Source organism: Puma concolor, chromosome A3 (genome assembly GCF_028749965.1).
Source record: "Puma concolor isolate L17-30 chromosome A3, mPumCon1.1.hap2, whole genome shotgun sequence".
Lineage (NCBI taxonomy): Eukaryota > Metazoa > Chordata > Mammalia > Carnivora > Felidae > Puma > Puma concolor.
In genome coordinates this window covers 74,621,322-74,645,402 of record NC_141669.1, presented here as the reverse complement: position 1 = coordinate 74,645,402, position 24,081 = coordinate 74,621,322, and the positions used below count along the sequence as shown (strand labels likewise).

The window sequence follows — 24,081 nt, the reverse complement described above, 5'->3', positions numbered from 1 at the left end:
GGAAGCAGGGCCTGGAGGCCTGCCGGGTCAGCCTTGGGTCTGCACAGATAAGAAGGCCTTGCCATGGGGCACTTGGGTGGCTCAGTCGGTTAAGTGTCCTTCTTGATTTCAGCTCAGGTCATGATCTCACTGTTCATGGGATCAATCCCCACATCAGGCTCTGTGCTGACAGCGAGGAGCCTGCTTGGGATTCCGTCTCTCCCTTTCTCTCTCCCTCTCTCTCAAAATAAGTAAATAAACAGGAAAAAAAAAAAAAAAAAGAAAAGAAGGCCTTGCCATGCAGCCAGCCATCAGAGAGTTTAGGTAACCCTCTCAGAAATGCCCTGAGGCTATTCTCCAGGCAGGGGCAGGACTTTTGAAGCAAGGAGGAGCTGATTTCAGGAATCAGAAGCTTGCTGGCTATCAGGGAGGTAGGTTGGGCAAGGGAGGGGGGGGCGGGGCATGGCGTAGAGTAGGAGAGAGAGTCTTAAGTAGGGTCCATGCTCAGCTCGGAGCCCAACACTGGGCTCAGCCCCACAACCCTGGGATTATGACCTGAGCCAAAATCAAGAGTCAGATGATGTTTGTCCAACTGAGCCACCCAAGTGCCCCAAAATCGGTTCACTTTGAATGAATTCATTAAGAGGTGAGGGATCAGTGTGAGCCTTAAAAGATTAGGGTACATGGGTCATTTAATCCTCCAGACCCAAGGTAAAATCATTGGTTTTTACAGCTAAGAGCTGTCATCAGGGTCCCTTCCATGTTTGGGGTAAGTCTCTGGGAAGGGAAGAAAGCTGGGCTTCACTATGGCCTTTCAGGGAGGTCACTCCTCTTAGAGTCACTTTAAGATAACACCCTCAAAGAGCATGTGTGTGAGTTTAACCAGTTAATTTCCCTGGTGGAGTCTCTCAGAGGCATGGAATTTGGTAGAGTGTATGTGACCTGTGTTGCCCAGGACCTGCCTGGCTTCCTGGGCCACTGGTTAGAGCCAGGTGCTGGAGCCTGGTGACCCCACAGCCTGAATGAGGGCAAGGGGGTGAGCCAACTCCTACCAGAGGGCCTGCTTCTTCCCTTCCCCTGTCCCTTCCCATCCGTGGGTGGGGCCTCTGTGCCTAGTCAGCTGGGCAACCTGCCCCACTTTCAAGTCCTCATCCCTGCTGGGCCAGCCTTCCTCTCTAGCTACCCTGAAAGCCCCCCACCCCTCACTCCTGTTGGTCAAAACTGAACCACTCCATTGAGTACTGGATTCTCTTCTAGTTTGTTCCCTGATTGCCTGGGATATACAGTTTGAGCTTCCCCGTGGTGATGGAAGCACCTTCAGAGCAGACTGTGGCCTGCACCCTGCCTCCCCCTCCTCCCTGTGGGGGACCCACAGCTGGGCACCCACACACCGCAGTAGACCCTCCGACGGGTAGACCACAGGAATCATTTTGTTTGTTACTCTGGAGGGAAGGAGGGAACCCACAGGGATGTTGGCGTCTTACAGCCCTCATTCCACTTACCCTGTTTTGTTGTTTGGGTGTGTTTACTTTTTGCTCTTTGCAGCCCTCCTACTTGAAAAGATGAAGAAGCTAATGGGAAAGCTAGATTATATCTCAGGGTCAGACAGCTGGTACAGGGCAGAGCAGAGGCCAGAACCCAAGCCGTGTGGCGGCTGAACAACCCTGAGACGCTCGAACCCCGTGTGCTTCGATAATAACAAGACAGCAGTGCGCCCAGTGCGTGCTCTGCACCAGACATTGCTCTAAGCACTCTAAATGCATTAACTCCCTGATCCCCTCAGGGACCCCAGGAGATAGAGCAACCGTATTACTCTCACTTTACAAATGAAGGCATAAGTAAGCAAACTGTACGTCATCGTAATCGAGGCTGGGTGAATATGGGTGAATAATGGCAGGTAGGGCAAACCTGGATCGAGCGCTTCATCAAGTAAGAATGCCCTGCTAGGCCTTAATGTGCATTGTTTCCACATAACAACCCTCCCTCCCCCCTGCCCCTCCCCGGCCGGTATACAATACTGTATAAAATGCTGTCATTCCCATTTTACAGATACAAAACTGAGGTTCTGAGAAGTTAAAGTGACTTGACCCGGTGGTCACATGGCTAGAAAAAGGGAAACCAGGGTTTGACTCGAATCATCAGACTGGGACCCTGCTTTTCAGCACTGAGTCGGACCTGGGGCACGTAAGGTGGGGCCCAATTCCTGTGTATCCCTGGTGCAATGTACAGGCTCTGGCCTCCTGGCCCAGGAGTTAGACTTTCCAGAGGCGTGGCCGCCTGACTCAAAGAATAGCCTGCTTTTTCACTCAATTATGTGTTTTCTGTAAAAATAGAACTCTTCATTAAAACAGCACAGCACAGCCATCAGCCAGAATTACTAATTACTGTCCTTTAAAGAGATAATTCCCCCTTTTGTGCATTCGCCACACCTGCCGCCATCCCCTCCCCCACCATGGAAGGCTCCCACAATGGTCAGGAGCCAGAGGGATGGGGCTGGTGGGACCACAAAGAATGAACAGTTCCACAGGGCGATGCAGCCTGTCTTCTTGGGACTTCTCTGAATCTGGGAATGCCCACAACTCTCCAGAGGCCTCAGTGAGTCCCTATGGCTCACCCTCCTTCTGTTATTCAGCAGATTTGTTGACATTAGGTCAGGCACTGGGGATACAAAGAGAAGAAAGACATGTTCCCTGCCGGTCACGGGGTCCACTACGGAAGACTGGCAATGATGGTGTGGACTCAGGAGACCTGTCTCGAGGGGTGGCTGTGCACCAGGGCTGCCTTTATAGGCTCTATTGCCCTTAGTCCTCCCAGCAGTCTTCCTGGGTGGTTCCGTTACTGTCCCAGGGAGGTGAAGGCACTTGCCAGGAGGTGCCAGGGCCTGGGAGTGCACCTGCACTGTCTGTTTCCTCCCATTTGATGGGGAACGAGGCACGGGCCAGAGGTGGGTCCTTCCAGTAGACAGCAATGGCCATGTTCAGGTGTTTATTGCATATGTTGAGAATTTTATAGGGAGCCATTTTCAGGAACATGGAAGTGAAAATGTGGACCTGTTGTGCTTGCCACCCACACGGCCCACATCCTTCCCTGCAGCCAGCTCTTCTCTGCTGGTATTCCCCGACCTCCAGGAATGGGGTGCTGGAGGGAGCAGCCAGGGAGGGGACACAGGAAAAGTGATCGGAGGCTCCTGGAAAGGGGAATGGACAAGATGACCTTTGACCCCAGGCTATTGCTTGCTTAGCTAGAGCCATCTTCACAAAAATATCCCCCATTTACAAAATAATTCTTTTAAAAAAATATATATTTTTTGGAAAGGCTCACGTTCACCCATTTCTGAGGAGGCTCACCCTAAGATATCTCCTCTTTATGGCAGTGGGAAGAAAAATGATTTGTCTTTGCCTCAGATGGGAACGGCTCCAAGTCTTAATCCTTTTGACAAATAATTAGGAGGCTGATCCTGCCCCAGGAGCATGGGCCAGGCAGGGCCCAGGAAGAGAGGGAGGAGAAGGATGCCAGGCTGACCATCATTCTTTGAGAACCTCCTTCATCAGCTGCTGGCCCGAGCGACTGGGAAGATGGTCAGAGATGCCCCGTGGTGACACCCGGAGACACTGGCCTTGCTGGTCTCTGTCTTCCCCCACAAGAGGAGGGCTGGCCCAGATGCAGAGGGCTGCAGACAGACTCTGCCAGGCTGAGACATTTCATGGTCCAGCAGGGGCTGGCTCTGTTCAGGTCAGCTGAGCATCTGTCCGTGCCCCCAGGGTGCTGGACTGTGCAGGTGATGCGGGAGGTGGCAGGTCCCTGCCTTGATCAGAGCACAGTGGTAGATGAAGTGTGTGGGGAGGATGATGGCTGAGGGAGCACACAGCCTGGGCATGAGGTGGCCAGTGTGGACTACCACGGCTCAGGTAGCATTCTTTGGGAGGGTGTGGGCTCCTGGAGAGTGGCCTTGTGGCCTCACTGGGCCTCCCTACTAGGACCAGGGCACACATGCCACTTTGACTGGACAGGACTGTGGAGTCCAGGACCCAGGACTCCTTCCTGTAGGCTCAGCAGCCTCACCCCTGCAGCAGGACAGAGCACATGGTGTGTTTACATAGACTCTTGCTCCTTCCTCTCCCCAGAGAGAACACTCGCTTTCACATCTGCCTTCAGATGCAAGGCGTGGGAAGAGCATTCAGTCTTGTAAGATCTAGGTGTTTATTCGGTATGGGCTTCCACAGCTTGACACACAGGAAAGTGCTGGCAAGAGGGGGTGCTTCAACCTAGTCGGCTGGGGCTCCGTCCATCCCCTCCTGTCCTCTTCCTTTCTCACACCCTTCTTAAGTCCCGGGAGCCACGAGGAGGGCCCCCTGCCTTGCCAAACAGGCCATGAGGTTCAGGGGTTTTCTGGGAGCCTTCAGAGGCATGAGGCCTAGAAGCTGCTTTTCCGGGTCGTCTACACCAGCAGTGTGAAAGCAAGAGTCCCTTCCCACAGCCTCAGCAGGCCCATGCTTGAGGACTGAATGCAGCTGCAGTTTCTCAGCTGCTGCTTATAGGTCATTGCAGTTCATCTAGTGGGAGACCTCACTCCTGTTTTACTGGAACCTGTGACATGCCCTGCTGGGTGACCACAGAGCTGGGGCTTTGGCTCAGGTTTCTCACTCCTAGGCCAGTGTCTGTCCACTCTGAGCGACATCACAGTGCAGGGTCTGAGAACAGCAGCGTGGCCATTCCTCTCCCACAGTGGCTTCCGTCAGGGTGTGAGAGGGCTGCTAGGTGCCCATGTTCTGGGCCTTCCTGTCTCAGAGACATCCCTTGGTTGTACTTCTGGCTCTGCCTGGGTGACTGTCTTCCAGGATGAAGACCCTGAATCACAAGGAGTCAGACATCTTCATGTCCTACCCAGAAACCCCTGCTGCTTCCCAGGCTCTGTAAAACTTTGCTTCCAGACAGCTTAAAACAGACTCGGCCGGCACGTTGCTCGTTGGCTACATGAGTCCAGCCCACTCTGCGGTTATGAGGCACCAAGTGAACAGATTTCCTCTCCTACCTCCTAACCAAGACCCAGCAGTGGGAAGTGGGGGTGGTAGAAATCAGCTCTGATTTAACATGGACTGTGAGACCCCTGAGTGTGGCCAGATGGTTGTAACAACACACATTTTCACAAACTAAGCAGACACCATGCGCTCGGCTCTGTGCCGGGCACTGGAGAGGCGAGGAGGACCCTGATGTGGGAAGCAGGGCCTTGGCCTGCAAGTACCTGCCATCCAGGTGGAGACACGTGGCGGGACACAGAACAACATAAATAGTAGTTTTACCATCTGTAGGCGGGACCAGACACACACTGTGTCCAGATTATTTGAATTTAAAAATGCTTGATATAAATTTATCTGTGTTATTAAACTCATAAGCCTATGTGGCAAAAAGATAAATATATAAAAACACATATATAGATAGATAATATCTAGAGATATAAGTCTATACTGTGTAAGTGCTAAGTAAAAACTACTGAATATTCAGAGAAGAGCAAGGGTGGTCACGCTGGAGGAGGACTAGAACCACCGAATTAAAATAGTGGGCTTTTTTCAAGTCTCAGAATCCTTTCTTCAAATGACGTTTTAGATTCATTTTGGTGTATAAAGCAGGCATGCCAGGGGCTGGGCTGAAGGGGTGGGGTGCCCAGGAAGCACCAGGTTCTGATGAGGCTCTGGCCTCTTGTGTGGGCTGGAAAGTGTTGCCCACCAGCCACAGTGGCACACCAGTGCTCTGCCAGCCTTCTTGTCCTGTTGTGCAAAGAACTGGGCCACCCATCCTGGCCAAGGGGACGGAGAGGAGCCCTGTGCTGTGACAGGGAGTGGGGGAGGGCAGGGGAGAGAGTTCAGCAGTGAATTGGAGGCATGCCAGCAGGTGTGCAGATAACCAAGTCCAACATAGTGAAGGCTCTCCAGAAGGGGTATGTGTACAACCCCCACAGGGACACACAGAAGGTCAGAGGGTGACATCTGGTTGGCAGTTGGCCGGATGTTGGAGGGAAAGGGGAAGTCCTAGCAAGAGCGATGACATGAAGCAGGACACAGATGAGTCCAGGAGCCTGTCCTCCAGTTCAGGTTGCTAATACCCATATGAGCAGCACGCGGGTGCCCAAGGGCATGGGAGGAGAGGCGGGAATGGAAGGTGACTGCACAAAGGCAGTTGAATTGATGTCATGGACAGTCAGGGCAGGGTTCTTTGTTGAGGAAATTCCCTCTTGGCACTGCTGAACTGTGATACTAAGGAGATCTCAGGAGCTAATCTGGAGCCTCCCAGGATCCGGGAGTGAAGGATCTGACCAGAGGGTGACTATTGGAGCGCTTGCCCCAGCCCAGAAAGGATGTGGTTTGGTTGAGAAATTCCGTTCTGGGTCACTCACACTAATGGAATGTCAGCAGCCGTGAGGATAACAGCCTGTGTTGGTAGAAGACACTATGCCAGCTCAGCTTTTAGCCACTTCTGTTCTAGGCACATGGTGTGGTCAGGTCTGCCACTCATCCTGGCTCTCAGGGATGCAGGGAACAGGACGGGGTCTGGGCCTGGCAGAGAGGAGCTGAAGAGGAGGCATGTCTGGGGAGATGGGGTACCAGGGCAATGCTTCGGAGCTGGTCCGCCCAGGGAGCTGTCTCAGGAACCAGCCTAGCCCCACCCTAAGTGGCCTTGCCCAGGGGACTCTGCTGCTCTGGTTGTCTGAAGGGGGGCGGGGAGGGCAGCCTTAGAATGGACTTGAGCCTGGATGTTCCCCACACCGGCAGGAAGGGGTCTTCACGCCTCATCAACACCTTCTCCAGCCACTGGTTCCCCCCTTCCCAGTGCTTTACCTCTCCCCCAACTCCCAACCATGTGCCTTCCCACCATCCTTTTTTTTTTTTTTTTTTTAATCCTTTTAGGTTTTATTTATTTCTGAGAGTGAGAGAGCATGTGTGCACAAACGGGGGAGGGGCAGAGAGAATCCCAAGCAAGATCCACGCTGTCAGCACAGTGCCCGACAGCATAGAGCCCTTGGGTCTCAATCCCACAAACCGTGAGATCATGACCTGAGCTGAAACTGACTGAGCCACCCTCCTTTTCATCAAACACCAGCCCCAGCAAGATCCCTTATCTCTTCCTTCATTGCACTGAGTCTGATCCAGTTGATTATCACTTGATAATCAGCACCTGATTAGCTGGGCAATTTGTCATTTTTAGCACTAATTGTTATCTTGAAGGCAGAAATCATGTTTTCTACTCCATATTCCTGAAGCAGAGGTTCCTAATACTTGTGGAGTGTTGGACCCTTCGGGAATCCAGGAAGGAAGAGTAGGGATGGCAGATCCAGTTTTCCCCAGCAGCTGCCCACCAAGATGCAGAGACCATGCTCCTGCCCAGGCCTGTGCAGTCTAAACTGGGGACCCCAGTTTCTGGCCTCCCTAGGCCTCCCTGTAAGCCAGCCAGGCAATTCACTAGTAGATGTTCTAAGGGCACAAGGCATCCTAAGGGTCTGAGAAGTCTCCCTGGAGAAGGTGGGATATAAGGTCAAGCTTGAAAGGGGATGAACATGGAGAGACGAGGCCAGGGGAGGGTGGGGGTGCCAGGGTCCTGTAAGCAGAGGCAGAAAATGCACATGCATTTTTGAGGAAAGGTGAGGAGGAAAAGTAATAATTGGCCAGAATTCAAACCTCTTCCTCTGAAAAGAGAACTGGGGCAAATTCCACTCTGATCTTCATTCTGTAGCAGCAAGTCACAATCTAAGAAAAACAAGGTGTGAGAAGCAAGGAGCAGAGTGAGGCCATCAACGTCCTTCATCAGGCTGGAGGCCCAGGTCTCAGCACAAGGTCTCAGGCCAGGGCTCCAAGTGCGCGAAAAGGTCAGAGGGGAAAGCTCCCAGGTGGAGGCTGGCCTCCCTGTACGGTGCCTCCAGCCTCAGATCACAGGATGCACCCTGTCTAGATGCAGGACTCCACTTCTATGAGGGCCCGTGTGCCAACCTCAGATGGTCCAGCAGAACTAACCGGGCAGCGATCAAGTACAGGGCCTGACAGTCATGTGGGTTTGTCCCAACAGCGATGCCAGGATTAACAGGGCCTCACGCTCACCGCCCAGTGAGAACCAGAGCCACAGCCTTGTTTGGGTCTCAGTGGCTCAGCCAAGTTCACATGCTGCCCAGGCAGCTGGTGTGCATCAGTGTGGCTGGCAGTACCCACAGTATAAAGAACGCAGTACTTCCACAGCCATTAGTGAATCGCCACTGCCTTGAATGTCCTTAGTGTCCCTGGCTGCCTTGACCCTCCCCTGGGACCCCAATACTCCCTGACAACTGAAAGGTCAACACCTGGCACAGCAGGTCTCCCAGCCCCCCACCCCCGCCCCAGTTATGGTGAGCAGTGTTCTAACGGTCTCTGCTATGTCCAGGACAGAGGAAGGGAGCTGTCGGCCCCTCCTGTGGTCCCACCTTCTGGTGGGAGCAGCCCTTCCCCTCTCCTCCCAGCCCCCTTCAGGGCCACATCCCCACATCCAGCAGCATCCTGACCTCAGAGGACGCCCAGTTTTCAGGTTGAAAGAGATTCTGAAGTTGCTGCCTCCCTTTGCAGAGCAACTGTGTTCCTAAATGGCGACTGAATAGGACTTGGTGTCACTTGAATCTTATTGCACATATAAAGGGAGCTGGCTGTTTTAGGAAATCCAGTGAAGAATTCTTTGGTAAAGTAACACATGACTGATGACACTCCTCATGTATCCAGGGTCAGGAAACAGTTTGCAGTTCAGTTTAGGAGATGTTAATTGAGCATTTATTGTGCGCTGGCAAGGTCTAAAGCACAACTCTGCCCTTTAGGTAACCTTTCTTTTTCAGTTCCTTGCTTAGCTCCATTCCTGGATGAGCAATTGCTTTCTGGGTCTCTCATATACAAGGTTCACTGGGGGCCTGTGGGGTGTGTGAATATAAAAATGGCCACATGGTCACTGAGGATGGTGCATACCATGGATGTGGGTAAGAGGAACAAACAAAGCAAGACTAGCAGACACACCTAACAGTGCTTCAGAGAGTGGGGCAGGAGAGTATCTGATCAGGGGCCAAGTGGATGAGAGGAGCGGGCAGCACGGTGGGGCAGAATCCCTTGGGTTCCCAGGCTGGGAGGAAGACCAAGGGAAAGGGGGCCCTCTCAGGGACGTGCTAACTGTTCCTGTCCTTCCCTGCAGCCTGATGTTCACCAAGGTGAAGCTGGAGCAGGTCCTGAAAGGCCCGGAGGAAGCCCTTGTGACCTGCAGACAAATGCTGCGGCTGTGGCAGACCCTGTACAGCTTCTCCCAGCTGGGGTGAGTGGCCATCTTCATCCTTGGGGTCGCCCAGGGGGTGGAGGGCAGCACTGACAGGGGGTGGTTGCCAGAGCAACAGCCCACAGCTGAGTGGTCATGATGCCTGGGGGTGGTGACGATATTTGAATCAGAGTGTGCTACTTACTGCTCCTGGGGCCTTTTACATCCGTAGGCTAATTTTAACCTTTTGACAATCCTCTGTGAGGACACAAAGAACCTGTTTAGGAAACTGAAGTTCCGAGGGGTAAGAATGAAGTTAATATGTAAGTAGCAATCCCAGAATCTGGGCCAGGTTCTGGGATTGCTACTTACATATTACACACTGTCAGATTTTATTCTCACCCCAGGAGGGAAACTTAGACTCAGGAACCTTAGAGAATTTGCCAGTCACTCACCTGGTAAATGGTAGTGCTGGGGCTTGAACCTGGGTCTCCTGAATCGCAGCCCTGAGCCGGTTGCTTCTTCCTGGCTCCATTTGGAAGCTAGAGGGAAGAGGAAGAAGCAGAGTTCCTGAAAGGCCCGCCCCTCTTCCCCACTCACCCACCATCTCTACTTATCCTGTCTCCTGCCACAGCCTCCAGCCTGGGCTCTGGGTTTCTCCTGGGCCAGATAGGAACTCTTGTGCAGATTGAATCTGCTGAAAGTTTTTGCTCAAATCTCCTGGGACACCATGCAGCCCAAAGCAGAAAAGGGCCTTGTGCCAGGCAGGTGCACCATGACTTCCTGGTCCTCTGGTCCTCCCTCCCTTCCCTTCCCTGAAATTGTTGGCTGTATCACCTCCCGGAGGCCTTAGGGGACCCCACTCCGGTAGATGTGATTGCATTTTCACAGGGACTCTTGGAACCCTAAAGGGTTTCACAATCCCCAGAGGCATGTCTCTCTGGTGGTGAAATTTACAGAGGAGGCTCCAGGGTAATCCAATGAGGTTAAAACCCTTGGGCAAATAGGGTCTGCCTCGCTCTGAAGGCCTTTGAAAGGCCTGAGAGATTCCAGGGCAGAGCAGGACCCAGTGAATGGAAGCTGCCAGAAGGAGGCTCTGGGGTGAGGGACTTTTCAGAAAGGGAATGGGGAGCTGTCTGACAGCTGGGTGATACGGGGGTGAGGACCAGACTCTGGTATGAGCAGGGCCTGCACTGAGATACCCCTTGCTCAGCCACTCACTGGCTACAGTCACTCCTTCATGGAGCCTGCAGGTGTATAGTCTGGCTCCCCTTACAGAAAGGAGCTGTCATTGGAGGTGGCAGGAACCTCCTTTTGGCTGTATGACTGGTTGCCTGCTCCTCCAGGCGGTCTCTGTGGGGCCTCTCTGAGCTGCAGCCCCGTGTCTTGGCATTTGGGCCCATCCTGGGCCTCCCCTCCAGGAAGCAGAACTGTGGGGCTGCCCCGTGTTCTCTCCAGGGCTGGGGCTGTGGGTTCTTGCTAGGGTTGTTTAAGTCACCACTCACACACTCATCTGTGATAGGAGGGCCTGGTGGAGCTCCTCCTAGGTTCCCCAGGCACCTCTTTTGGGAAGCCTCCCATAGCTCCCCACTCAGGGCGGGGCAGGGCTCAGCCAGGCCAGCTGCCTGGAGTCAAATAGGAAGCATTCTTTCTGAACCTGGAGCCACAGAGCAGAAACTAGGACTTGTGAAATCTGCTTTGGAGCAGCTGAGGACAGGCCAGAATCCACAGCCTGAAGGTCTGGCCTACCCACCCCACCCATACACCCTCCTTTCTCAGCTCCACCTGGGCCAGCCCATGCTGTCCCCAGGCCCTGCTCAGATGCTTTCCTTCATGGAGCCTGCAGTCACCCAGCCTTGGACGCTTCAGTTCAACCTTCATGATCTAGGTGTTTTGAAGTGCTCATCATGGACTCTCCTCCCCACCTCTCCTCCCCTGGTGGCTGCCAGGTTCTTCAGGATAGGAGCAATGCTGTATGTTGGCCTAGAACCAAGTGACAAAAGTCCCCTGAGATGGGCTGTTTCTGGAGTCATTCTTGGGCTGGGAGGGATGGTGAGACAAGAAGCTGCCTGTGCTGGGCACCTGCCCATGTTGTCTCCTGTACTCCTCATGGTAAACTCATGAGATAGGCATCTTCTGCTTGTTACTGCACACAATGAGATGACAAAAGTAAAACTTAGAATGCTTTGCTGAGGGTCCCACAGCTAAGGAAGGGTGGCCATTGTCTCTGGCTCTTTGGCACCGCACTCTGGTGCCTCTGGGAGCAGAAAAGGGTGGGGAGGAAAGGCATCAACCTGGACCTACTGTGTTTTGTGGATGGTTTCCTCTAATGTCTGCACCATGGCCGTGCACCCACAGGCCCAAGTTCAGGCCAGTGTGAGCATGAGTTAAAATGACAAGGACACCCTGGGCCCTGGCATTCTTGATTGCGACCATCATCTTAACACCCCCTGAAGGTCAGAAGCCTCTGGCCCCAGGCTGGGCTTGCCATCTATCCTACCCTGTTTACCTTGGCCCTCCTCCAGGCTTCCCTGGTCAGTAGGTTCAAGGGCAACCCCAGAAGTAGGCGGGGTGGCTGGGGGTATGTGTGCCCCAGGATGGGCACAACAGGCTGTGCTGCCTTTCTGAGCTGTGGCTCCCCCCACCCCCCACCCCGCTTCCCCACTCTGAGAAAAGAGGAACCTCCCTAGCAGTGTGGGAACCACAAGGACCTGGGGAATTGGGGGCAGGGGAGAGTACCATGCTTGTTTATCTGCCCCCACAGGGCCCTCCCTCTGGTTCTTCTGGGGCTACCCTGGTAGCCCGAGGTAGAGTGCCTGATGCAGAATGGTGGCTGGGCCTTCCTTCCCTGGGGCTTGGGCTGGGGGTATTTCTGGTAGCCCGTGAAGACCAAGTTTTCCTTGGAAGCTGGATCTTGGTGCCTGCTCTGTGCCTGGCACTCTGCTGGACATTGTGAGGGTGGCAAAAGGTAGCAAAGACCTCCTTTTGTCCTGGGGGAGCTTCTACCATCACTGACTTCAGAGGAGGGAGAGTTTCTAACCCATGTGCTGCTGGATTCATGCTGACGGAGGGCAGGGGAGAAGGCAGCTGTGAGGGGCACAGGAGGCTTTCTGGCTGTATGAGGGTCTCTGGGCTGGGTTCTAAAGGACGGGGGTGGGGGGTTGTGTGGACCAGAAGAACAAACAGCAAGAACATTCTTGGTTTGCATGAGCAAATGTTAGCTGCAGGGATGAAATGTGGTAGTATTAAGGACTAGCGGGGAGACTGATGGCCCCAAGGGCACATAGTGGTGGTGGTGTGTGTGTGTGTGTGTGTGGGTGGGTGTGTGTGGGTGTGTGGGTGTGTACACATGCTGGGGAGTAACAGCATGTCAGTGTAGCTTCTGGGGTTAGCCAGATTCTAGGGTAAGCCTGAGGCCCGATCTGTCTTGCCATCTCTGGTGGTCTCCACCCTTCCTAGTGGTCCTAGCTTTGGCTCCATTCCCAGGCCTAAACTCTCAGCCTCAGACCCTGCCTGGTGTAAGGCTCCCTTGTTCTCCCTGCAAGCCCTCTGCCTCACTGGGGCCTGGCTTTCCCTTGCCTTTCAGAGGCCTGGAAAAGGATGGGAGCCTCGGCGAGGGTGTCACACTGAAGAAGCAGAGTGGCATGCATCTGACTCTGCCCGATGCCCATGATGCAGACTCCGGTAAGAACGTGCCCATGGGCAGCTGCCCATGTGGGCCCACCGCTCCCTCTCCCAGCCTGAGCACAAACTGGGGAAAGTGGCATCTTCCCAGTCTGGCCAAACCCACCCTCCTCTTGGCCAGCCGTGGCACCAGAGCCTGGTGCTAAGAAACTAAGGAGCTGCCCTCGGGCATCTTTCTGAGCCCATCCTGGCTCTGGGGCGGAAAGTGGACTGCTGGAGCAGGCAAGGGATGGACCCAGCCTCCTGGGCAGGGGTGCAGAGAGGAGAGCCAGGGTGGAGAGTTGACTGTGGAGCACAAACCATCTCCCCTTAGGCTAAACTCAAGGCCAATGTCTGCCATTAAAATGTCCTTAGTAGATCGAGTGGAGTCAAGTAGAAAGGAATGAGCTGAGCTCAAATTTATAACTCTAAGCCCATAGAGAACTGTTAAAAAGGAGGCCCTGATTAAAGCAGAAAAGCAAAGGCACAAGAAGAATTAGTCACCAGAATGGAGTGTGAGGCAGTTGCGTTTAGTGGCATTGCTCATTTTTTCCACCTTTGCGGACATGAACCGAGATGCACCTTTGTTGTCACTGATGGAGCTGATTTCTGATGCCAAGCCCTGCACCTGACTTGACTTGGAGGCACATCTGAGGGGGCGCTGGGCTGAATGTGGAGCTGCTGGCTCCAAGGAGAGAACGGTGAAGGAGGGCATAGTGCCCTTGCAGTTAGGGAGGGAAGAACCATGAGCCAATTATTAGGACTCCACGTGCACTTGTCTTATAAACTGAAACCATCTGTGGTTTGCCCCAGGTCTCCTGAGTTTATTGGAGCCTTTATTGCCTCTGAGACAGAGAGAGAGAGAAAGAGAGAGAGAGAGAGAGAGAGAAGTGCTCACATTTCACCTGCATGTGAATTGTAAATGTCAATGGCTTATATATCCTCAACAGGGACCCGTGTCACCCAGAACTGCCACCGGGGAGGTTCTCCGGAGGGCACAGGGTCTGACCTGAGTTGCTACCCAAGGATCCTTCACAGCACAACCTCAAGTGGGACCCTTCTATATCAGATACGATAACATGCACTGGTGAAAACCGAAAGCAAAGAGCAAAAGGAAGAAAAGAAAAATCATCCACCGTTTCAAAATCCAGACCTTAATAATGGCCTTTCAGACCTTTTCTCTAGGTCCCTATTTCTTTCTTTTTTTTTTTTTTTTTAATTTTTTTTTTTTTCCAATGTTTATTTATTTTTGGGACAGAGAGAGACAGAGCATGAACGGGGGAGGGGCAGAGAGAGAGGGAGATACAGAATCGGAAACAGGCTCCAGGCTCTGAGCCATCAGCCCAGAGCCCGACGCGGGGCTCGAACTCACGGACCGCGAGATCGTGACCTGGCTGAAGTCGGACGCTTAACCGACTGCGCCACCCAGGCGCCCCACTTTCTTATACAAATGTGACCAGGGGCACCTGGGTGGCTCTGTTGGTTAAGCGTCCAACTCTTGGTTTCAGCTCAGGCCATGATCTCACGGTTCATGGGTTCAAGCCTTGCATCGGGCTCTGTGCTGCCAGCACAGAGCCTGCTTGGGATTCTCTCTCTCTCTCTCTCTCTCTCTGCCTTTTGCCTGCTCATGCTCTTTCTCTCTCTCAAAAGTAATAAATAAACATAAATAAATAATCATACACTTTTCTAACATGCTGTTTTTCACCTAACTATATAATGTGAACATCCTTCTACGTCGGTTTCCAGATATATGTGTCATTATTTTAATGACTGCAGGGTCTTGTACGAATGTACCCTCACTTATTTTGAATCACTCCCTATCGTTAGACATTCAGATCATTTCTGTTTTCAGTAGTGCAGGCACCTTTGCCAGCATTTATGACTATCTTCTCTAGTGACAGACTCTTGGAAGCAGGCTTGCTGCCTGACACTCCTCAATCCCAGCCATGGGTGAGGGTACAAGGAGAGCCCTTCCCAGTGCTCTGTGAGCTGTTTTGCAGCTGCCCGGCCGTGGGGCTGCTCCAGTCACTGCTCTGACTGTGCTGCTCAGCCCTCTCCCCTCTTGCTCTGCAGGGTCTCGGCGCGCATCATCCATCGCAGCCTCCCGGCTGGAGGAGGCCATGTCAGAGCTGACTATGCCGAGCTCAGTCCTGAAGCAGGGCCCCATGCAGCTGTGGACCACGCTGGAACAGATCTGGCTCCAGGCTGGTGAGTGTCTCCGGCCCCAGTGACACCCACCTGCCCGCCTGCAGGCCTCTCAGCTGTGCGCTGCCCTGGAGGAAGGAGTGTGGGGCTATGAGGGCCCCTGCCAAGGCCTGGGTAGACTGTAGTACTCATGGAAAGGCCTGGGGATCAGAAACCTGGAGCCCTGGTTCCAGCTCTTCTTTGCTTGGCCCAAGAAAAGTCACTTAATCTGTCTGGCTGTGGGCTTCCTTCTGCACCAAATGGGGACAGGACCTGCCTGCCTACCTGGGAGAGGCTGTCTGTCAGCAAATACAAGTGTAAGAAGATTTGAAGAAAGACCACATAGATGGATAGTCTTCTTAGTCTCAAAAACAGGCCCATCCCTCCTTCTTGCCCATCTTCCCCTGAGTAAAACCAGTTAGTACTCAAACCCTAGAGGCTCACAGAGAAGAGGTGAGGGCTGGCAGTGTAGTTCATTGAAAGCAGAAGGCTGATAACACTGGGATGGCCATTCCCTCTTTATTTTTTTTTAATTTTTTTTAATGTTTACTTATCTTTGAGAGAGAGAGAGATCGAGACCAAGCATGAGCAGGGAAGGGGCAGAGAGAGAGGGAGACAGAATCCAAAGCAGGCTCCAGGCTCTGAGCGGTCAGCATAGAGGCCAATGTGGAGCTTGAACCCCCAAACCGTGAGATCATGACCTGAGCAGAAGTCAGATGCCTAACCAACTGACCCTCAGGTGGCCTCTTGATAGGTAACTGGCACCACTGCCACCGGGGAATTTGAGGGACAGTTAGTGTTGGGGAGGCAGGCAGCTTCAGGGTCACACACAGCTGGGTTCTTTTTTTATTATTATTTTAGACAAGAGCCAGAGGGGCAGAAGGAGAGAGAGACAGAGAGAAGCTCAGGCAGCCTCCAGAGTGTGGAACTCGATTCAGGGCTTGATTTCACAACCCTGGGATCATGACCTGAGCTGAAATCAAGAGTTGGACACTCAACCAACTGAACTGCCCAGGTGCCCCACAGAGCTTGGATTCTAATGCCAGCCCCTTTCTGCCTGTCCTGATCATGAGCTATGAGCTGACATGTGTAAAGCAGTTAGTGCAGCGTGGGACACCAGCAAATGGTGCTTGGTCTCTGTCCCATCCACTATAGTCGTGCTGGAGACAGAAGCAGGATGGCCCCCAGTGGTGACCGTCCTTGAGCCTCCACTAAGGATTCCAGGGAGGCACTTGCTGGGTTTGAGAATTTCATCTAAGCCGGGGTGAGAGGTGGGTTCAAGTGAAAGGGGAAAGAATCAAGGCCATCAATGTACCTGAATGACACAGAATAGCAGCAGCAGAAGAAGAAAAAGGAAGGTAGCAGAATAAGTGCAATCCTTAGAGGCTCCTGGGTGGCTCAGTCGGTTAAGCGTCTGACTTCGGCTCAAGCCATGATCTCATGGTTTGTGAGTTCGAGCCCCATATCGGGCTCTCTGCCCTCAGCAGAAGTCTGCTTCGGATCCTCTGTCTTCCTCTCTCTCTCTTTCTGCCCCTTACCCCCCTCTCAAAAATAAAAAATTAAAAAAAAAAAAGTGGAATCCTAGAAACGCACCAGGCCAACATGGCCTTCTGATCGAGAACTGCCCGAGTGAAGCTCCTCGCCTGTTTTCTGGTTACCCTGTTTTCTCTACCCAGGGGGTGGCGCCTACAGACATCCAGGGGAGATGCAGAAGACACTGCAAGTAGATGGTTCTGGAGACTGGCAGACATTGCAAGTCAGAGGCAGAATGTGTTTACCTGGGAATCTGAGGTTTCCCGCTGCCTGGATTTCACATATGGTCCTATTAGCATGCAGTACTCCCCCTACTCCCCCACCATAGGTTCTGAATGTGGCGGAGGGGGACAGTTGGGCCAGGATTTACAGGCTAAACAGGGAAGCATTTTAATAACGCAAACATTGCCACAGCTAGCATAGGAGGGTCCCTTAGGATGCTAGGGATGTGTGGGAGCTGTGTTCCACAGCCGGCTTGTTGCATCCTGAGTAGGAAAAGGAATGTTGAAAACTCCAGAGGGATATTAAAAAAGGCCTCCCCTTAGGCAGAGAGCCCCCTGTCATCTGCTAAGACATGAAGCCGTAACGGCTCCCAAGAGGCACACCGGAGCCCCGGCCCCTACATGTGCTTGGGGTAGGAAGCTGCCCACACTGGGCCTTCACCAACTTCAAGGGGCACATCAGCAACCCGGCGATCAGATCTGGAGTTGTGCATTGCCTACTCTAGAGTTCCCAAGGCCTTTGGTTTAATGACGCATGTTGTTTACTACCATCAGCAAATGAACACATTTTTGCATTTCACAAACCTGCTTGCGTTTCTCAAGTATGCTGCTTTATGCTCCGGATGCTAGTGCATCCTGGTAACTCCAGGGAAGGAGTAAGCCTGTAATTAGGCTTGGGAATTATCGGTGTAAACATGCCTTTCGATAACTTGCACATTAGCCTTTCTTCTCTGGATGTTATCCTAGATACTCAGCCTACAGAGAACTCTCAAGAACAAAATCTGAATGCCACGAATGTGGTGCCAAGTAAGGGTTGGGCAGAGTGGCATTAGGAGACAAGTTTGGGTGTGTGTGTCCGATCCAAAATGGCAGTGGCTTCTGCAAAGTAGACGCTTTGTAAGAAAAACAAAGCAAGCGTCTACTTTGCAGAAGCCACTGTAACAACTCAGAAGCCATTGTAACAACTCAGAGATGGAGGCCTTGACTGGGATGACAGCTGTGCTCTCCTGGTCCAGGGACCCAGGTTCCTTCCATTTCATTGGCTCTGCTCTACCTGGGGAGTCACTCTCACCCCTATGATCTATGATGGCTCTTCACCACATTCACCTTCCCAGGCATAACCAGGAAGAGTGGGAGAAGGGGACACTCCCTCCCAGTCAGGGCATATTTTGGAATTTGCACTAATCACTTCCCCTCATGATCCACCAGCCAGAACTTAGTCACATGACAGCAACTAGCTGCATAGGACTGTGGGAAATGTCACCGTCCTGGTTGCCTATAAGCCCTGTTAGGAGAAAGTGGGGATAGATTGAGGGACAGCAGCCACAGCCAGAAAGGGAAGGAAGAAAGTGTGCCAGGTTCTTTATTCTGAGAATGGGAGGATTCTGGAGCAGTCTGCACTCCATAAGCTACCAGCATCACCAGCCAGCATTTGCTGAGCACTTACTGAATGAAGGGCTGCCCTTCTTCAAGCCTCTTCAAGCCTCCGCCCATCCCAGTCAGATGTGAGAAGCATCACGGAGGGCTTCCACTTGAGAGATCCGTTCCAGGAATGTTGCCTCTTTAGCAGAGGGTCTGTGTGATGATGGGAGAGGCACCAGGACTAACAGATGCTCCAGGATCCTGTGTGTCGAGAGGTGCCTTCCAGAAGAGCAAGATGGCCCACCTCCCTCTTTCACTGAAGCTCATGTCTCTGGGAGCTAACAGTGTGCTAGAGAAAGGAAGACAGATGTAGGGAAGAGATCCCCTAACCTGGAAGTCCAGGGCACTCATGGGTGGCCATGGGCTTTCCCTCAGCGGGGGGAAGTTGGCCCGAGTCCCAGCTCCCAAATGGCAGATTCACCACGTCTGGGCACTGGGCACAGAGCTCCAACTGCTAAACAGATCCGTCGAGCAAGAGCCAGTAACCCCACTGGTCCAGGCTGAATCTGTGCCCAGAAACCCTTTGCCCAAGGCATCTCAGAATGGGAGACCCAGCCTTCTATGGGGACAGTACTCAGGAGGCCCTGGGCACTGGCAGGTAACGGCTGCCGCGCTGTCAGCTGGGCAGACTGGAGAACTGGGGTGGGTGGCCAGGGCAGTGTCTGACGGTCATGTTTATTATAACATTGCAGTCAAGGGAGAAACAGCCTCACCAGTGCCCCCCGCCCACCTTCTCTCATGCTTTTCCTCCATTCCTCCTCATCCCTCTCTTTGTCTTCCCTCACGCTCCCCTCTGTCCCAGCTCCCCGCCCTTCTCCCTCCTGCCTTCTGTGCCTCCTTCCCACGTACCCTCTTCTCTTGCTCTGGCTTTTTCTTCTTCTTTCCTCTGCCTGCACCCCCTCCTCCCAGCTGCAGAGATAGTGAGGAGAGCATTCAGGGACAGGAAGTTAGGAGCCCAGGCCCTGCAGCTTTGATTCCCTTGTGGCCTGAGGTAAATTGGGCCCTCTCTCTGGGTCCCTGGGATGGAGGGTCTCAGACCAACCTGCAAAATGCCTTCAGACCTTCGGATTCTCAGTGTTATTCCTTCGGTTCCATGGTAGTCTCTCTCTTTCCTTCCTTGTCCGCCTCCCTTCTGTCACCTTTATTCTGGGTGTCCATATGTCCTGATGGTCTACTCCATGAGGAGGACACCTGTTTCCTTTAGGGGGATAGTTTTGGTGATCCCTTCTGGGGTTCAAGGCTAGCTAAGGGCCTAACCTTAACTTCTCTCCTAAGCTTTTCCCTGAGGGGCCTCTGCCTTTAGCCTGAGTGCCAAGTGCACTCTCACATGGGGAGGCTCCTGAAAGGCCTTAGACGTGACCCTGGGCCCTCCCTCCCCCTGCTCCTCAGCTTAGAACTAGTCCAAGGGCAAGGCCCTCCTTGCAAAGAGGGTGTGCAAATAGCCGGTGAAAAGTGAGTTCATCCCCCAACCTGGGGGTGGGGTGGAGCTTTGCTTTGGCCGAAAGACTGGAACCAGCTCAGGGTGCAGGGTTAGATCAGGATGCCTCAGAAAAAAAAAAAACAATAAAAGGGACTGTTGCAAAGCTCCAGGGAACAGATGTTTTCCATTTGGAGCCTGCCGGGAGAAGCACAGAGGGGGGGCTGGTAGAGAGAGATGGACAGAAGAGGGAGAAAAGCTGAGACAGAGAGGTAGGAGGAGAGGTCAAGAGCAGGCAGAGAGGAGATGAGAGGAGTAGGGAAATCGGGAGGGAGAGAAAATGAGCTGAGGGGATGGGAGAGGGGCCCTCGACACTGGGGACAGCTAGGTCTGTTTGCTGGGGTGGTGAACTGGACCGTGAGAATTCAAGGAAAGTCCAGTAACAGGGAGTGTTCCTCCAGCCCTGGCGGGGGGAGGCCCAGATGGGTGGGCACCTTGGGGCCCTAGCAGTCAAGGCCAGGAGGTCAAGAAATCAGGGCAGTGGGCGGGTGTGGTGCCAAGCTATAGCCAGAGCATAGGCTGGCTGACTGTCTGGGGAGCACCATGTTTGGTAAAACAGTTGCCCAGGGACGCTGAGGCTAGGGAAGAAGGGGTGCACTGCAGCCCCCAGACCTGTGGGCCTCTCTGCAGGTCAGAGGCCCCGCCCTGGAGTCTGAGCATGCCAGGGACTGTCTGCAAGGCAGCCAGGAGCCCTCAGGAGACCTTACTTCTCTGGCTCTGTTCTGTGTCATCTGGTTTCCTGCCTAACTGGTAATGAAGTCCATCGGACCAAAGCAGCCCTACCTATTTTTCAGGGCATGTTCTCTGCTGTATGGCCAGCCCGACAAGGGCTAGGGCCACAAGGAAAGAAGGAGGTGGGGATCCCTGTAATTGAAATCTGTTGATACGAAGGCACTGTGAGGAGTCGCCAAGGGAGACCCCAGGAGCAGCCTCCAGAGACAGGGACTCAGGAGACAGGACAGCAAGTTGTAAACAGCTTAATGAGCCATGCCAGGACCAGGCAGGCAGGCAGGTGGGCTGGGCCTGCTGGGCAAGGTCTATGGGAGTGGAGAGCCTAGCCTCTGAGCTGAGCTCCTGGTGGTAGATAGAGGAAGCAGCTACAGGGGCTGGTGCAGGACAGGCCTCCCCGCCTCTGGCACTCACACCATACGCTTCCTTCTGCTTCTCCCCCTCTTCTCCAGTGACCCTGGGGAGTTCGGGCAGGTCACAGTGGAGTCCAGCCCTCCAGGTCTGCACAACCTCCCTTCTGTCTGCCTGTCTAAGCACCCCTGCACTTTCAGGTCCCCGCTCCAGTGTTGCTTCCCCCCAGGAAGACTTCCCTGGCCACACCAGCACAGCTGACCTGACCCCTTCGGAGTGCCCGGAGTTTTCAGAATTGGCACTTGGCGCTCCATTGCCCTGGCTCCCTCCAGCAGTTTGGTCGCTCCGCTGCCCCACCTCCTCCCACCTCCCCTCTTTATCCTTCTCATGTGGGTGGGCCAGGCACATGGTCAGCACATCGTAGCTGCACACTGGGCCCTCAGTTATGAAGGCACCCTGCTCAGAGCCCCAGGCAGCAGCTCCAGAAGAGAACGTGACAGCACAGCAGAGGAGAGCTTAGGCAGAGTTAGACAAACCCCTCCCTGCAAGGCCCTGGGCTCTAAGGCTGCCCTTCCTGGCCTCACCTTCCTGCACTTTCTGCCTTGGGACTCTGCAGTTCAGGTTGTCTACAGGGACAAGAGCCTGCGTTTCTCTTTAGCCTTATCATGGGGGCCTGGCTCCTCTGTGTTTACTTAATTCTTCCAAATTCTCATCTCCACTAGAGACAAAAAGAGTACCCTTGCTCACAAAGGCCTCTGTAGTATTGTAGGATGTGGCAAGCTACTTTGATTACTCAATGAACCTTAGGCAACATTCATGCTGAGTACCCCCAAATGCTGTGTGCTGCAGTTGAGGCCTTAGGCTTCCTTCCTGCTTCTTGTTGAAACAGGAAGATGATGCCTGGGCCCAGGTTTTCCACCTTGTTCTGGGAGCTTCTTTGGGGATGTCTGTTATCTACCCGCCCCAGACCTGAATTAGTGTAACCTGAATTAGTGTAACCTCAGCCCTTGGCCTGTGCTAGGAACAGCTCCTGGCAGAGCCACAAGCCAGGCTCTGCGTGCCCTTCTGTGCTCCCATCTGTGTGCAGGCACCAGCCCCGGGAGGGGCAGCTGAGCCCAGGGCTGCCGGAGAGGAAGGCTGAGTGGGCCACGAGGCCGTGCTGCAAGCCCAGCCAGCCTGTTTCTAAAAGTGCCTGTTGTGGGTGTGTACCTGTGCAGCGTGGATCTGAAATGTGCCTTTATGTGGGCTGGCCTGAGATCAGAGAGATGGCCCCATTTTCCACAGATCTGCAGGGAAGAGGGCAAACTGGTTGTGGGACAGATCTTTCCTGCTTGTTGGTAAAAGGCACGTGCATTACCTATTCTCTCAGTGTGGCAGAAAGCCCTGGGCTTTGGAGAGAGGCCGGAGCTGCTAGGAGCCCAGCTCTGCCTCACCCCTTTCCACTGAGGGACTAGAGTGACGCCCTGCCTTCCTCAGCCTGGTTTGTTAGCACAGGGCTCATGAGAGCACCTCCTAGGAGGGTCAGATGAGAGTAGACACTTTGCAGAAGCAGGCCTTGGCCCACAGTCTCAAGGAGTGTGGGCCTTGTGGTAGCACACACCTGCATCCTCCTGATCAGCTTCCATCCCCCACCCCGAGACTCAAGGTCACCAGGTGAAGTGAGGGACGCTGCAGAAAGCCACCTGACCTTTACAGACGCCACCCGTGCCCCCACTGCCAAGCTTGGAGGTCAAGACAACCTGATGCAAACCCTAGGTCCACAGCTGACTCTCCCTGTGGTCTTAAGGTCACTTCCCTACCCTCTCTGTGCCCCAGTTTCCTCCTCCCTGAAGCAGGGTAATAAAAGTGCTTGTTCTACAAGCTGCTATGAGCGTCAGTGGAGACGGTCCGTGTGGAACATGTAGCACGGTGCCTGACACCGAGTGAGCGCTCGGAAACCATTCTCTGCTATTGCCCCCACGGCCCAGAGCCAGCCCCGCCCGTGCTGTGACTCGAGGGATGGCTTCCACCACCTGAGACCCTCCACTCTGGGGGCTGCCAGTTGGATGGAGGGAGGGGTCCTCTGCCTCTGGCTTTTCCTACCGCTGTCACCTCCCACTGTCCTTCTGGTTTCACAGCTGAGCTGTTCATGGAGCAGCGACACCTCAAGGAAGCGGGTTTCTGCATCCAGGAGGCAGCGGGCCTCTTTCCCACCTCACACTCGGTACTCTACATGCGGGGCCGGCTAGCCGAGATGAAGGGCAGCTTGGAGGAGGCCAAGCAGCTGTACAAGGAGGCACTCACGGTGAACCCCGACGGTGTGCGCATCATGCACAGCCTGGTGAGTCAGCCCCCCGGCCCCCGAGAAAGGCATCAGGGCCCTTCTGCCCTCTCACCCTCTCCACTGTCTGCAGGTGCCCTGCCGCCCCTGTTCCCTGGTGCTTGGGGGGAGGTGGCTTCCTCCCTGCTCTGTTGGGAGACACAAGTGTCTTACGGAGGCAGGGCCATTCCCCTTCAATCAGAGCCTGGCTGAGTTGATGAAAAAATGTAGGTTTGGTTGATATTCCTTGTGACTTCCTTTTTGCTGTAAGTTTCGGTAAAGCAGTGTAGCCCCAAAGGGCTTTCGCTATTCCTCATCAGACCCTTGCCCTGGACACACTAGACAAAATGCTCTGCTTTCTGGGAGTCCCCAGTGCCTCCGTGATCACCAGGCTGCCTCTCCCATTTAGGAGGAGCTCTGTGCCTCTTTGGTGTCATTTAGAGGATGTCCTGAGATGGGCTGTCACGTCAGCCCTGACTCAAGCACACATGGAGAATGGCCCCTGGGGTGGTAAGAGGGCCCAGCGGCCCCCAGTCCGGCAACATGGCGCTCAGGACGTGGGTGCCCAGGGCTCGGTGACTTTCCATGGGAAGGTTTGGAGGCAGAGAGCAGGATGCTGGTGTTCTTGGCCTGGCCTTGCCATTCTCTTTCTGGGTGATCGTGGGCTTCTCTGAACCTCGGTTTTACTTATCTGTGCAGTGGGGATTCTCTGGTGCAGGAAACATTTACTGAATACCTGCTCCGACAGTTGGTATAGTAGACTAGGGATAGCTGTTTTTTTCCCTTCCTTCCTTAGCTGCTTTTAGAGAGCCAGTATCAGGATAAATGTAATGATCTGAATGTATACAGACCTGCACAGGCACAGTGATTTTTGAAGTATAATTCATGAGCATACCATTAGCTACATGGTCTTCCCCTGTCAGGGTCCAGGTTCCACCTCAGATGTCCCCCTTTGACAGTTCTTTAAGGGGAGCAAC

General features: G+C 53.7%; 2 protein-coding genes and 1 long non-coding RNA gene across 5 annotated transcripts in view; 1 reads left to right on the top strand and 2 right to left on the bottom strand.

Moving 5' to 3' along the window:
• The window catches only part of STPG4 (sperm-tail PG-rich repeat containing 4), a 118,162-nt gene that overhangs the window by 21,999 nt on the left and 72,082 nt on the right, over positions 1-24,081 (bottom strand). The window contains exons 7-8 of one of the 2 annotated variants that reach the window (XM_086701156.1): positions 9,681-9,767; positions 7,480-7,718 (exon numbers count right to left, since the gene is read on the bottom strand). In XM_086701156.1, coding sequence (XP_086557282.1) covers positions 7,644-7,718; positions 9,681-9,767 — 162 coding nt within the window. In that variant the 3' untranslated portion in view covers positions 7,480-7,643. Of the gene's footprint in view, positions 1-7,479; positions 7,719-9,680; positions 9,768-24,081 lie in introns of those variants that run through there. The other variant, XR_015249230.1, reaches the window with a different exon arrangement.
• The window catches only part of TTC7A (tetratricopeptide repeat domain 7A), a 120,970-nt gene that overhangs the window by 83,589 nt on the left and 13,300 nt on the right, over positions 1-24,081 (top strand). For both annotated transcript variants that reach the window (XM_086701155.1, XM_086701154.1), the window contains 4 exons: positions 9,169-9,285; positions 12,812-12,909; positions 14,962-15,096; positions 22,923-23,125. In XM_086701155.1, the coding sequence (XP_086557281.1) occupies positions 9,169-9,285; positions 12,812-12,909; positions 14,962-15,096; positions 22,923-23,125 (553 nt within the window). The remainder of the gene's footprint in view (positions 1-9,168; positions 9,286-12,811; positions 12,910-14,961; positions 15,097-22,922; positions 23,126-24,081) is intronic.
• On the bottom strand, positions 18,174-22,928 carry LOC147582538 (uncharacterized). The gene is made up of 2 exons (XR_015249235.1): positions 19,291-22,928; positions 18,174-18,537 (listed from the first exon to the last, which is right to left on the bottom strand). It is a non-coding gene; the product is annotated as an uncharacterized LOC147582538 (long non-coding RNA).